The 15574-nt window shown below is 44.4% G+C and overlaps 1 protein-coding gene across 3 annotated transcripts in view; it reads left to right on the top strand.

Moving 5' to 3' along the window:
* The window catches only part of MTMR12 (myotubularin related protein 12), a 764164-nt gene that overhangs the window by 491860 nt on the left and 256730 nt on the right, over positions 1–15574 (top strand). For all 3 annotated transcript variants that reach the window (XM_086960496.1, XM_086960495.1, XM_086960494.1), the window contains one exon: positions 2746–2875. In XM_086960496.1, the coding sequence (XP_086816622.1) occupies positions 2746–2875 (130 nt within the window). The remainder of the gene's footprint in view (positions 1–2745; positions 2876–15574) is intronic.

Below are 15574 nucleotides of genomic sequence, written 5' to 3'. Positions count from 1 at the left end.
GGCTATCCAGCCTTATCTTACTTTTAATCTAAGTAGCTATGAAAGGTTTCTTCTGACACGATTCAGGCTGGATATATTTCACCACTTATTGACCTTTCCAAAAGTAAACGATTGGTCAGAACATTTACCATCATGCCCGTGCAATGAAGTTTCTACGCAAACAACAATCCATTTGGTCCTATTCTGCAAATTTTATAAAGAACTGAGGAGACGATGATTGATTCTGATTTTGCAAGTAATAGGCCTGCGTAGATGTAGAGCAGCCTATCTCGCTCTTCAATTTCTAGAAGAACCATGCGTAGCGATAAGTACCGCACAATTTTTTAAGCTTTGTGTAAGGCATAGGCCTAATCTAGAGTAATGGATGGAATATATAGGCAATCATGGATACATTTTACGTTGCCTTATACTGCTTTATATTATATCTTGCACTTTTGCACCTTAGCACTTTAATCGCCAGCTTGCTTATTATTGTTTTTAATACTGGAAATTTTTAAATGATGGATTTTAATTGTTAAAGTCTACCTATTTTTTATGAATGTACTTTTATGGTTTTTCTATATGATGAAAACCGAATAAAGGACTTTTGATTGATTGAGTGCACACCAACCGTAGAAAGAATATAGAAAACAAGGAAAATCAGTAAATAAACGAAGCGCGGTGTGCAGTAAACAAGGCACATATTTGTTTGACTGCCCGCAGTAAACAACAAGGAAAATCAGTAAATAAACGGAGCGAGGTGTGCAGTAAACAAGGACATATCGGTTTGCCTGCCCTTCAACAACAAGCTGTTGGCGTTGTTTGTAAAACATAGTGCGTCCCAGCTAATTAAGGCGAGTGTGTGATGCCGCGAGTGAGAGATCCAATCCTGGTGGGCGGGGTGAAAAGGAGACAAGGCGGAAACAAGGATGGACTAAGAAGCCTCCTTTTCAATGGTGAGCCTGCGTTTTGCATGCAGGATGACACCAGCAAATGAGAAAGATGGGTGGGGCTTCAACTCCGCCTCTGAGAGCTTCAGAATCTGAATTGATTCCAAGAAGCACTTGATGCCGAGAGCAGCACATGCGCTGCTTTCGACAGCCGAGACCTAAAAAAGTACTGGCGTGAATTTGAAGGCACATGAATGCATGGTGCGCCCACTAACAAAAGGCTGTAGCGGCCGCGTCAAAGGCTTTTTTTGATTGTTAACTTTGCCAATGGTTTTTAGCAGCATGGCTAAAGTCATTAGGTCATAAAGAGACCTATTGGCTTTGCAAATGCTGTTGTTACAATGTTTGTGCGTTATGTTGATTCCTGCTCGTCTTTTTGTTTTAGTGTTTCTTTTAACTGTTTAGAGCCCTATTCTCAAAAGTGTCACAAACGTATTCTTAAAGATTGAATCCAATATTAACTTCGGAAGTAATTCAGAAAAACATCTGTGAGGCCTGTGAATATGCTTTTGATGGATACTTTCAAGAGTACTTACTCATGAAATCTTTCAATGACAAGGCAATGTAACATGCACATATTTCTGCTTGCAGAATCATTGGTTCTTCGAAACTTTCTTTTGTATCCCCACCGAGAAAAAAAACGAACTTTCCTGTGCTTTTCTTGTACTTCTATTTACATCCACAAGTACACATTTACTCCTGCTTTCCACAAGAATATATCTACAAGTGTATAGGTAGTAGGAAAATAACTCTAAAATGGCGTTGCACTCCCTGAAACTGGAGTCCACCATCCTGTGCCTAACTGCAAATTTCCGAACACTAAAATTACTCCATATCTGTGGAGGTTCCATTGAGTTAAAGCCATTTATGAGAGCACAATTTCACTGCTTTGTTCTTTAACTATGTAATGTAATGTAATGTAAATGTAATGTATAGGCATTTATATAGCGCACTACTTACCCGGAGGGTCCCAAGGCGCTTCGACCGCTGCGAAACCCTTCCTGGCTTCCCTGAGAGATGGTCCGTTAATGGGTATCTCCAGGGTGAGACCAGGCATCCCCGGCGGTCTGGTGGGGCCATTAGTGAAGATGAGGCAAGCTAATGCCCAGAGTTGCCTAGTGTGATCGCTGATCAGAGTGGGCACCGAGGCGAGAGAATTATCGAGTCCGCTGACCCTGGTCCAGAAACCTGCCGCGCCGGGAATCGAACCCTGGTCCCGGGCCGTCCTCTGCTCTCGGGTCTGCCGCCTCTAACCAGTGAGCTTTTAAAACATAAATGGTTGCATGTAAATACCCTGTTAACTCTACCCCCACATGCAGTGCACTTTCCTGTTTTGCAAATTTGATATACTTAGCAGTGGCTGTCTATATTGTTTATATTGGCCAAATGTAAAAGGGTTTGTTAAGGGCTTCTCTTGTTATAGGGAAATCACAATTTGAATTCATCCTGAATGTTGCAATGTAGATTTAACTAATTAATGTACTATATGCAAATATTTATTGGCAAAAAACCCAAGGTGGTAGGTTGTTTATCAATTTTGAGGGTGTGCTAATGACAAGTAGAAACGGATCTCTGAAGGTATTCACTCCAAATTGCTAGGTTAGGGTTTAGGACCAGGTTCTTATCCGAAGAACTCATTCTGTGTCCTGCAAAAGAGTACAAGTCAGATTATTTGTGCAGTTAATTTTCAAATGTTATAATGCAATAAATAATTTAAAAAACCTGACTATATTGCCTTTCTAGTGTCATCTTAAATAAGTTGGAGGTATTTAATGGTTTTTGAAATTTTATCAAATGAACTATTGTATATTTTCAGGAATAAATACAAAATGTCAGACTACAATGTTTGACACAATTAAAGATTGGAGGCTGGAGCTGGAACGTGTCAAAGCATATATGAAATATAAAGTATCGAGTACCAATGAAGGTTACGAAATTTGTGAAAAGTAAGGAAACATTTTTATTTTTATTTTGCGGGTTGGCTGTCTATTTTTGTGTGCATGCGTGGTTAGCGCATGCATTTGTGTGTTTGTTTTGTATGTTTTTTTCACAGGTAACTAGAAAAAATTCATATGTAAATAAGCTGAGTACTATGTTTGCTATTGGTAAAACTTGTGGTGCAGTCATGAAGCACTTTTCGATATTCATTCAATTTTTCCAAGCCTTTATCCTCTTAATTCATTCTAAGTGAGGGTGAATCATCATCATGAAGAATAGCAATCTTGCCTATTCTCCAAGTTTGTCAAACTGTTTCGCTCATTGCTTTCTCTAAAATATGGACATAATGAAGTGGGCGTGGGAAGCACATGAGGAAGATGTCCATCTAAACCTGGCTCTCCGCTACAGTGAGAGGAGATCGGTAGTACATCTTACGCATGTGAAAAACCAGAACATGTCCTGCCACAATTGTGTAGCACATGGACATGCTGTGTGTACTGTTTTTTAATATAATGGAGTAAAATAAGCACTCCCGACCCGTACTCTGTCCCATACGGGTCTCATGCAAAATGGCCATCCTCTAATCTTAGCTTGGAGAAACCTACCAGAAGGCTTAGTATCATTACAGACCTATCCCCAAGGATTTATTCTCTATAATATAGCACCAGATCAGCTAAAGACTTAATGACTTATTGCTGGAAAGTACAAAAGAATTGAGGATTGAACTTGAAACAATACACATTTTGCCAAGATGGCAACACCCATCCTCTCTAGTTATCCTGCAGGCCGCCACACCCCTGAGCCTTAGATATTAACCACAACTGCCCAACAATGTCCAAATATTTGTTGCAATTCTCCTAACACACCAGAGATACATGATCTCGCTCTCCGAGAGTCCACAGGACTTGGACATATGGCTCAATGCACTACTCAACCCCTTTTGTGTTCACCGGAGAGCTTACATTGGACAGCACTAGTTCAGAGAGCCAAAGTGATTTAATAAATTGTTCTTTGGACGCCACCTTTGGCTGTGGTCGGATTCAAACAGAGTCTTTCTCTATGCTGGACTGTTTGAGTGATCTAGATAGAGCCCAATTAAAATTAATTAAGACCACAGTTAATTAAATCCACGACTAGTTAAATCCACGAGGACTTGTCCTGGTTCTGAGATTTGTAGTGCTTGTTATTCATGAAACAAAATGTTAAAATATATGTTAAATTGTTCATAGATAACCCCGACTCCCTCCAATCTGAACTAATTGGCCTGAGAAAGGACTTGTTTTAACCACAAGGATTGAAGAGGATGAATAGGGAGTAAGCGTTCTAGAAAATGGTCGTGAAAAAGATAATTTGGCTAGAAAAAACTATTTTGGAATTCGAAGATAGAAATAGAAGAGGCAATCTGAGGCTTTTTAGCCTTCCAGAAAAAGTAGAAAAAGATTAAAAAAAATATTTTGCTGCTTTTTTAGAAGTATAGATTTCACAAACTCTTGGATTGTCATTTTAGAATTTGAGATTGAAAGAGCACACAGAATTCCCCCTAGAATTTTAACCAACATAAAAACAGCTAGACCAATGTGACATGACGGGCTTACCTAAGACAACATTACTGATCACTACTGGGTATGGGTTCCCAAGCAGTAAGGCCAAACCCTGCCTTAAATAGTATCACAAAAATAAATGCCAGTACTGCCAAATAATTAACCCTGGGCGGAGTTGGCGGAGTGGGGCTTCGCGGAGCTACGCGAAGTGGGCGAGAAACTACGCCCACCTCCGCACTCCGCGTAGCCCCACTCCGCAAACACCACTGGCCGCCAGCCCCGCCACCCGCCTCCCTCCCGCCCTCCCTAAATACTTTAAATTAAAGGAATGAAATAATTTAAAACGCACTTACCTTGCCCGCCGCTGCCCGCCGCGTCCCCGGGGCTCGCTATCTTCCGTCTTCCGTCTTCTTTACTAATGCGCATGCGCGGGAGGCCGCGCATGCGCATTTCTACGAGAAAATGCGCATGCGCGGCCGCCCGCGCATTCGCATTAGTAAAGAAGACGGAAGACGGAAGATAGCGAGCCCCGGGGACGCGGCGGGCAAGGTAAGTGCGTTTTAAATTATTTCATTCCTTTAATTTAAAGTATTTAGGGCGGGCGGGAGGGAGGCGGGTGGCGGCCAGCTACGCTCCGTCTGCGGAGCGTGCGTAGTGCCGCCTGGCTACGCCCGCTCCGCAAAATGAGGAGTAGGCGGCACTACGCACACTCCGTGCACGGAGCGTAGCTGGCCGCCCACCCCTACAAATAATTCTGAGGACTTTTCTATACATATGAACAAAACAATATGCATGGAAGATTCTAATCGTAGAGTTAATCACTTCAAATTTGAATTTTATTTACACTTTTCTTCTTTTCTTATACTTTTTTTTACCATTTCTGTATTTCAACAAAACATTTTCGTGAAGCACATTACAAAAACGAACATAAAAGTACTTTTCTCCTTAAATCTCATTCATACTCATTCATACAGAAAGACATTTCATTCATACTCAAAACATTCATTCAACTAACAGTCTAAAACAACATACACTTTTTTACAATTTATATACACTTCATGAATCAGAAACCATAGAATCACATTTGTAAATATAAATCCCTGTAGTCAAAGAGTTGTTCAATTTTCTTATGGTTTCAACTTGAGAACGTTATCTGAGAAGGTCTACGCGTTTCGAACTCCTTAAATATGAGGTTCTCATCAGGACCATAGACTGTAAATGAGAAACAGGGGGAACCTCTATTCCCCAGAAAGACATTCCCCAGAAAGTCTGACTCTAAGATGGAAAACCCTATTGAAAGCAATAAAACCCTCTTTGCCCCGACTTGGTGTCTGTGCTATTCCCTTACCCACACAACAACTGGTGTGAGAAGTGGGATCCCCTGTCGAATCCATCTGTACCCCAAAGATGGACATCTTAATGTAGCATCTTATAAAGGGGCGAGAAAAACTAGAATGGGCCGTTGAACGGCAGATGCCTTCTGCACAAGCAGACAGACGCTTTCAAGGATACTTTCGCTACACAGATGGAAGGATTGCAGCAGATGTTTGGAACCCCTCAGGCAGCCACCCTGTCAGAAACCCGAAGCATGCCGCATGGTCATGCCGGGATTGCTTTACAAAAGTATGTCCTGGGTGAGGACCCAGATGCATTTCTACTTAATTTTAAGCGAGCTGCGGGGGCAGGTGAATGACCAGAGGATAGTTGGCCATTCTTCTTAGCTCCCCTGTTATCAGGAGAAGTGTAGTCAGCGTACCAGGTGGCCAACGCCACAGGCGATACCCCATACAACGTGATCAAAGACGTGAGCATATCTGGTTTGTTTCCAAAAGGAACGTGGGCAACCCGGAGAGAACCCTAAAACCCTGTATTTTCGCCTTAAAATGGGTGCCGATAAATGGTTACGGCCGCAGTCCAGTACCAAGGAAGACATTATGAAAAAAATCTACTTGAAGCAGTTTTTGGAATCACTACCCTATGGAACACAAAGATGGTTGAGGCAGCACCCCCACCACTCTCCCGAGGAAGCCGTGGAAATGGCCACACCCTTTTTCGAGAGCCCAGCCACGCACCTCGCCCTGGTAGAACGATAAACAAGGCAAGACCCTATCCACCAAACAAGAGAAGAAACCTCGCCCGGTGACAGAACCACTTAATCATAAGTTCGCAAGAATCGAGATACCACCATTTCATGGACCACAGTGCTTCGAATGCGGTGACTGGGGTCACATCGCTCGGATGTGCCCAAAACGGGAGACGAGTGAGAAACCCATGTAGTGGGCTATGTTCCACGATCAATCCTATACACCGCTGAGATGGGGCCAGCATTCCATGTAAGTGTACACGTGAATGGAAAAAGGGTGAAAGATTTGCTAGATTCAGGGTGCAAACAGTCAGTCATACGCAAGTCCCTGGTAAAAACACAACAAAATGTCCCAGATACCGTGATCCATATCAAATGTGTGCATGGGAATATCAAACCTTATCCTTTAGCTGTCATCACTATTCTCCCTCCACAAGGTCCTCCCTGCACTGTACAGGTTTGGGATTTAGAAGCACTTCCAGAGGAGCTCATATTGGGAACCGATAATCCTGATTTCCTTCAGCTGTTCACTCACACCATTGAGAGGGAATCTAAGAAACCTCATAAAAAGAGAGAACAAGATTACACCCCTTTGGCATTGACCAGCCCAGAGCCATGGGTGTTAGACAAAAGTTTTATGTTTGCCCAGTCCAACGACCAGACCCTTTTCAACGCATGGGAGGCAGCCCATGTGGGACAGGATGCTCCTAACCGTCCATACCCTCGGTTCCTCATAAGAAGTTATTTACTCTACAAGAATGGAAACCCAAGGACCCAGAACTACTCGTAGTACTTACATCATTCTGAGAACAAATCCTTTTTTTCTCTCACTCGCACCTCACGGCTGGACATACGGGAGCAGAAAAAAACGACCCAAAACATACTCCGCCATTTCCATTGGCCTGATATATATATATATATATATATATATATATATATATATATATATATATATATATATATATATATATATATATATATATATATATATATATATATATATATATATATATATATATATATTCATATATATATATATATATATATATATTGTAATATAGGAACCATTACGATTGAGAATAACCATTAACCCACTTGGGCATTATGTTTATTAACTTGTAATTAATTTTATTTGTGTTTTGTGAAGAATTTCTCACTGATAAATGGATCCGTCGATTATGGTCGATATGGTACTGGGCACCTGCAGTATGAAATCTAGTTCATTTTCCAACCTGCCAGATTAAGTGGCATATGTAGTTGCGCTCTCCAGTCCACATTAATATGATCAAGACTATTGAGTATTACCACTTGGCATTAGTTTATAACCTTAGGCATCCCTTCCCAGATTAACCAACTTGGGAATTACCCAATTGACACACTAACAAGCCCAAAATTTCAAATGGCAAATTATTTCTTGTCAGAACTTATGTTTTGTGAATATGTTCGTATGGGCGCTTACCTGGAATGACGCATTATGTATGGCTTGTATATAAAAAAATGCCTATGCTCGAGCTAGTAAGGCTAATATAATTTACCCATAAAAATAAGGGGTATTTATTTGATCGCTAGAAAATCCGGGCACAACGTAAACAGGCTGTTCCCTATACAATGCTCAAAATGATCGAGTTCAGTGTGCAGCAAGAGACATGCGTTTTCGTTCCTTTTTGATGCTACGAATTAACCCGAGATTGTTACAGAAATGGTCATCAGTAATGTAATATTGCCATATGATCAACTTGAACTATTAATTTGTTGTTTGGTTAAATTGCCATGCATAATAACTTATAACACTGTGTTTATGAACTATAACTCACCTCAACCCGTTCAAAGATGGCTGACCCTAAAAAAAACTTTTAGTCCACCTTTCATGTTGTTTATTTATTTATTTTATTTATTTTGAAAGTTTTATATAGCGCGAACAAGATCTTTGCAGATATCAGAGCGCTTTACATAGAGAGAGTACATGAACTTAATCAAACAGCTAAGTCAGTAAAGATAACAGCACAAATCGATATAGATCAAAAATACAGATAATACAGATAAACAATGAGGTCGAACAGGGAGTGAGGTCTGTGAATATTCTTTAAGAGTCCAAGTAGTGGTTCAAGTGTAATTAGTGCACTTGAGCTACTTGGTGGGTTGGGTTGAGTTGGGTGAGAGTTGTATGGGGTTTGTGGAGAGAAGTTCTTTGATGATGTGCAGTTCTTCTTTGACCTGGATGAGGGTGGCCATGATCTTGTCCAGCGTGGGGCATGCGACGGAGCGGGAATCAGAGGTGCAGGACTGACCTGTGAATTAGCGAGCAGGAGGGGGGGTAGGCTGGTGTACGTGCATGGCTTCATTATGTCATTGTCCATGTACGGGCCGGAGTTAGGGAGGAGAGAGAGTTTGGGCGGGGGCGGTGTGGATGAGGTAGAGAGGGGGTTGGTGGAGGGCGGAGAGAGCAAGGTGGAGGCTGGGTGTAGGTTAGTGGCGGTGGGGGTGCAGTAATGGAAGTGAGGACTGAGAGTGGGGGGGGAAGTGGGATTGATGGTGGACCTGTTGAGAGATGGGGGAGTTAAGTAGCGAGAGGAAGTGTGTTCTGCGTATTTAGTCAGAGGGTAGTGGGGGCTGAGGATGGGAGGGGATAAAGGGTGGGAATTGTCGTTGTGTGTGTCGTTTCGGGGCTGAGCTCGGTTGTGGGTGGGAGCTGTGATGTCAGGGGAGAGAGGAGTGTGGGTGGGAGCTGTGATGTCAGGTGAGCGAGGAGTGTTTATGGAGTGTGTAGAGGTCCGAGGGTTGGTAGAGGCAGAGTTGAGGGTGCTGTCAAGGGAGAGGGGAGTGTGGGTGGGAGCTGTGATGTCAGGGGGGAGAGGAGTGTTAATGGTATGTGTGGAGGTCCAAGGGTTGGTCGAAGGGGAAGGGGTGGTGTTGAGGGTGATGTCAGGGGAGAGAGGAGAGTGGGTGGGAGCTGTGGTGTCAGGGGAAAGAGGGGTGTTGATGGTATGTGTGGGGGTCTGAGAGTTGGTAGGGGGGGAAGGGGTGGGGTTGTGGGTGAGAGCAGTGTGGGTGGGAGCTGAGATGTCAGTGGAGAGATGAGTGTTAATGGTATGTGTGTAGTTCTGGGGATTGGTGCGTGGGGAGGGGGTGGGGTTACGGGTGCGGGTAGTGGAGTCCGGGGTGAAGGGAATGGCGGTGAGTTGATTCATCAGTGCATTCCAGGAGGCTAAGAATTAAAGTTAAAACGGGTGCAGTTTACCTAAATGTACCGAGTACCGGCAGATGTATGGTGCTGTCAGTGTACTGGGGCAAAATACAGAAGTAACAGTAAATTACATGAATAGCAAGTGACATTAGCGAGCAACTAAAAGATATAAGCGGTGGCAAATGTTGCAGTACCGGAGTTACATGTATCAGGTGATACTAGTGAGCACCCATAAGTAAATATGAGGTAGCAGTCGGTGCATTACAGGTTATAATACCAATACATACACACAGAATAGTTGTAGTCTATGAGCACCTACAAATATATGAGGTAGCAATCGGTGTATTACAGGTAAACAATTACATAACAACATAACATGCATAAGTAAATATGAGGTAGTAGTCGGTGCATTACAGGTTATAATACCACTACATAAAAACAGATAGTTGTAGTCTATGAGCACCTACAAATATATGAAGTAGCAATCGATGTATTACAAGTAAAACAATTACATAACAACAGGTAATAGGACCAATACGTAAAACCAAAAATACATGTATACTGTGAGCACCCAAGAATATATGTTGTAGCAGTCGGTGCATTACAGGTCAGAAAGCAAATGCATAAAAACAAGATAGATGTAAAAATGCTGCAATAGAAGGCAGCCACTATCACAAGAGCGAGTCGATGCAGGCTAAGAAGGGTGTGCGATAGTAGAACTTAGTCTATGTGTCCGGTTCTCAGGACATGCTCCAATAATGAGATTGACTAGTCCAAGATGGCTGCAACTGAGAGAGATCAGTCTAAAGTGGTCGCCAAGAAGGGGGAGTCGGAGGCAGTAGTCCTCTGTTTGTTTTTCTTGCTTTGAGGGCAGGGCAGGGCCTTCTGGGAGGGAGTCTTATCTCTATGTTGGTGAACCTGCGTGGAGGAGTTATGCCGAGGAGCCTCGTGGGCGTCTGGAGGTACAGGGAGTGATTTATTGTTTCAGTTAGTGACCCCTGCCCTTATGAACAATGGCGGTTTAAAAATGTGGGACGAGTTGAGAAAATAAAATACCTTATGATTATTTTCTGCTCTGTGGCGCCTTAGAGTTGAGAGTGCAGAATTATTGCCGATATCACGTTTTGCAGGCATCCAGAGTCTAAGCAAGAGGTTAAGGGAGCAAGATGCGGTACACTACTGGCAGGCTGTGTGCTAGACCCCACGCCCGATCCTCGGTCCCCGCCGTCACCGCAAAAAGGCTGTGGGTCCGCAAAGTCTGCTCTGCCGGTCCGCTCCTATGGCCCTTGCAGGGGCCACCGGGGGTCATGACCGCTGATGGAGCCTCGCTGTTGCCCGAAAATCGGCCAGAGCTCCTAGGCTGCAACCCCTCCTGCCTCGCTAGGCGCCGCCGTGTGTCTCCCGCTATCCTCGCCCACAGCCCTGGAACTTCAGTCTTACCGCAAGAGCCCGGGCGGAATCCGTCGAACAACACGAGGGCAGCTCCCGCGCAGATCCTCTCAGGGGGTGTCTCTGCGTCCGCTGAAGTTGGGGGCGCAGATCCTCTCAGAGGGTGTCTCTGTGTCTGCTGAAGTTGGGGGCCAGCTCAGTCCATCCCACCGAGCCCGAGCACACACTCTCCAATGGGCGCCGCCAGAGTCCGGGCAGAACCGCCGCGCGGCAAGAGGGCAGCTCCCTCGCAGTCCCTCACCAGAGGCGTCCCTGGTCACAGCCTGGCATCCCTGCCGGCTCCGGTCAGCGCCCCAGCAGGCTCAAAGCGGAGGTCTCGATCCAGTCCGGATCCCCTGCCGGCTCCAGTCAGTGCCCCGATAGGCTCGCAGCGGGTGCCTCTGGTCCAATCTGGTCTCCCCTGCTGGCTCTGTTCAGCGCTCCTGCAGCGCTCCTCCAGGCAGTCAGACGTCCGTTGTAGGCTCCTGCGATGGACAGTAGCAGCCCGGTGTCTGGTAGAGGCGGGGGCGATTAGGACCTCTCCCGCGCCGATAAGAATATGTTCCAATTACTTGTGTTGCTGATGTAGTTACATTCAGTTGCGTAACTACGGGTACCCGGGATACTGAGTGCTAACAGGGATTAAATCCAAAATTGGAATCCCAAGCACTCGGAGCTCCGGCCAGGAGCTCCTACCCGGCGGCCATCTTGTTTGTGTGTAATCACGTGCACCAAATGTAAGCAATGGCCATGTAGTAGGGCTTTACCCGTGAGCAAGGCGGTTACCCGCCGAAACGCGTAGGGTTTCTTTTTTGGCTTATGGTTTATGAATAAAACCTAATATGACGAGACAGACGGAGCATTGATCATCATTTCCTGTGTGGAGTGCGTGGTACTGGTAAAGTACGTGGACGTATATATATATATATATATATATATATATATATTACCTACTAGCGGTCGCCAGTAGGTAGTTATAGTTAGGATTTTTTTCAATGTTAAATCTCAAAATTCTATTTGGAATAACTTTGGCGCCGGTTGACGAATCTGCCTGAAAATGTCCTCAAAAGGGCCTCGTCGAGCTCCGGTCCTTCCCTGAAAGTTTGGGGGGGGGTGCGTCAAGCGGGGGCCGAGATAAAAGTTGGGTCCCAAAACGCGTTTTCCCCATGTTAATTTCCATAGGGCGGTCGACCTCACTTTTAGCCTGAACGGCTGAATGGATTTGCACCAAATTTGGCAAAATTGTAGGGACTGGTAGCCCGATGTGCCTTTGCTATGTTTCAAGATATGTGCTACAGTGGATTTTGTGTAATTTAGGTTCAAAAAAATATATATATCTATAAGCGCGCCCCGGTACGCGCTCCGGGGAGCGCTCCGGGCGCGACACGCGACTTGCGCGCAGAAAGCTGATTGGTTCTTGGGTGTCTGTAAACATTCGAAACAGTCCGGAGCGGCCGCCATCTTGTGTCTCAGTAGGATCGAGACACAAGAAGTGGCCAAAACAAAGGGGGAATTGACCATAAGGGGGCAGGGTAGACCCCCCCTGACCCCCTAGGTTTGATGTGGAGGCTATAAAAGGGTCCCGCTATTTTTTTTATCGATTTGCGTGGGGGGAGCGCCAGGTTGTCGCACCGGGGAGTGCACCGGGGAGAAAAGAGAATGGCAGAGTTTAAAAATTTGTCATTTTATATAAATGGGAGGTAGTTCTGAAAAGAACAGTTTTTTTTTTTCTTTTTGTTTTATATATTTTATTTTATTTTGGAATTTTTTTTTGGGGGGGGTTTCAGAACAATTTTATATTTTTTTGTAGTTTTTCTGGGGTGAAACAAAAGACAGGGAATTGCAAACAGCTCAACTGGAGCAAAAAAATAGAAACAAATTAAGGTTGTTTGCTGCAGTGATGGTTGTCTGCAGCTCGATTAAGTAAAGTGATGCTCTGCTCACCATAAGATATTGTTTTGTTGCAATATATGCTAACAAATTTAAATTTTGAAAACTTGGTTTGAACATTAGGGACCATCTCCCTAGCCTCTGCACCTGATGGAATGGGTTGGTTGGAGGTGCCTGAAGTTGAAGGATGGGGAGGGTTCTTGGTCAGTTGCCTGACTTCTGCTCTTGCATAATTGTTTGGGTGCTTCCTCTGCATGTGCCTTATCATCGTGTGGTTCCCAAACAAATATTTCCTGTTTGGGTTCCCTCTTGACAGTTCTTGGTCACAGATGAGGCAAGTGACCTTTGCTGCATTTACTTTTTTGGCACCCTTTGGCATTTTGAAAAACTCCCAAATAAAATGTTCTTTGGGTTTGTATGGGGGAGTTACCTCAGGCAGATATTGCCTCTCATCCTGCTCCTCTTCGTCCTCCTCTTCTTCATGACCACCAATGTGGTCTTGTGGTGGTCCTTGTGGTGGTGGTGGAGGTGGTGGTGGTGTAGATCCACCTGCAGCTGCTACCAGTGAAGCCATTTCTTACACAATGCAGGTCTTCTTCACTCAAACAACAAAGTGAAAATGAGGAAAAAAGGTGGGGTCTTTCATCATTTGGAAAACAAAACTGTTGTGAACCAATCAAAAGTGTTATTTTCAGGTCACATGACCCGACGCGCTTACGCTACGTGCCCTGGGGTGCGTCCCGGGGCGCGCCCAGGGGCACGTCGCGTAAGCGCGTCGAATGCTTCTGGGTGCGTTTACGCCGTGCGTATCACGCGGACGCGGCTACGCGATACGTCACGATCATGTTTTCGTTCGCGGCATTGGCGCTAACGGGACGCTTCCCGGTTTGCACACCGGGGCGCTTCAAACGAGTACACTCTCCGGGGCGCTCACCGGGACGCGCACCGGGAGTGCTCCAAGGCAAAAAAATAATAATTAAAAAAAAAAAATTGAAAAATTGTAGGGACTGGTAGCCCGATGTGCCTTTGCTAAACTCAAGTGGTTTTTACGAAAATTTACTTTGAAAAAAATATATATTGTGCTACATTGGGCTATATATATGTTAGAGCCCAAATGTAGCCCAAATGTAGCCCAATGTAGCCCAAAGATGGCCACCAGAGACAAAAAAATACAAATGTAGCCCAAATATCAGCCATATGTAGCCCAACTATAGCCCGATGATAGAATGTACCAGAGTGTTCTAAAGAACAACTAGAGCGTTAACAGTCTTACTTATAAAGTAAGACTTATAGTTAGGAATTAGCATTTAAAAAACCTATGAAATTCACTGAAAAAACCATAGGTTTCACACCAGTTATAGTTGGGAATTAGCATTTAAAAAACCTTTTAAATTCACTGAAAAAACCATAGGTTTCACACCAGTTATAGTTACCTGGAAATTTTACTGACATAAAACCATTGAAATTCCACGTTATAGTTAGTTGGACTCACTATAACTTGCGCGTGTAATGCACTGCTGATGACGTCACATATTACATCACTCATGACATGGTCAGTGACATTACTCATGACATCACTGATGACTCCATCCTTGTGACAGAGTGACAGACCTCCTTTCAGTGTAAGGAGACGGCCAGGCAATGGGGAAGATAAGAACCGATACTTGGAGGCTATGACCACTTATTACAAAAATATAAAAAAAGCAAGAAAAATAAGCCTCACCACCCAAATTGCAGAGGCGGGCAACTCTACAAGAGAACTATTTAAAATCATTCAGACCTTCACTAATCCTGTAGTGTGTGAGAGCCCAGATACTTTCACTCAAGATCTATGTAATGAAATATCTCAGTTCTTCGAGGATAAAATAGAAGGGATATATAAGAAAATTATTGCAGTCTCAGGTCCCTTGGATACTGAGGCCCCTGAAACCTCCCCTATGGTGACCTCTGGGAAAACCCTTCATGTAATCCCAGAAATAACCATTAAAGATCTGACTGCACTTATCAACCAAATGAAGACCGGCTCTCCTACTGATCTGATACCCGCCAAACTAATCTCCCCTCTGAACGAGATATTAGGACCCTCTATTCAGAAATTGCTGAACCTCTCCTTTGCCGAGGGACAACTCCCACAATCCTGGAAGGAAGCGGTAGTGAACCCTATACGCAAAAATCCCACCCTGCCCTGGTCAGAACTCTCCAACCTTCGCCCAATTTCTCTCCTCCCTTTCATCAGCAAACTGGCAGAGAAACACGTTAACACCATCCTCTCCAGCTTTATCGAGGCGACAGGGGGCATGGACCAATCTCAATCTGGGTTCAGGCCCAACCACAGCACTGAATCGGCCCTTCTTTCTGTGACAGATAAGATCAAAATGTCACAGGATAGAGGCGGTTCCATGATTCTGGTGCTGTTGGACCTATCCGCAGCCTTTGATACCGTGTCCCATAACATCCTTCTCAGCCGTTTGCAGGGAGTAGGAATTGGAGGCTTAGCGTTATCATGGTTGGAGAGCTTCCTCTCCGGGAGATCACAATCTATCAGCTTGGGCCCCTTTCGTTCCATCTCAAGGATGCTCAC

This window comes from Lissotriton vulgaris, chromosome 3_1 (assembly GCF_964263255.1).
Source record: "Lissotriton vulgaris chromosome 3_1, aLisVul1.2, whole genome shotgun sequence".
Classification (NCBI taxonomy): domain Eukaryota; kingdom Metazoa; phylum Chordata; class Amphibia; order Caudata; family Salamandridae; genus Lissotriton; species Lissotriton vulgaris.
The sequence above is the reverse complement of the archived record's forward strand: the minus strand, read 5'-3'. Positions and strand labels throughout refer to the sequence as shown.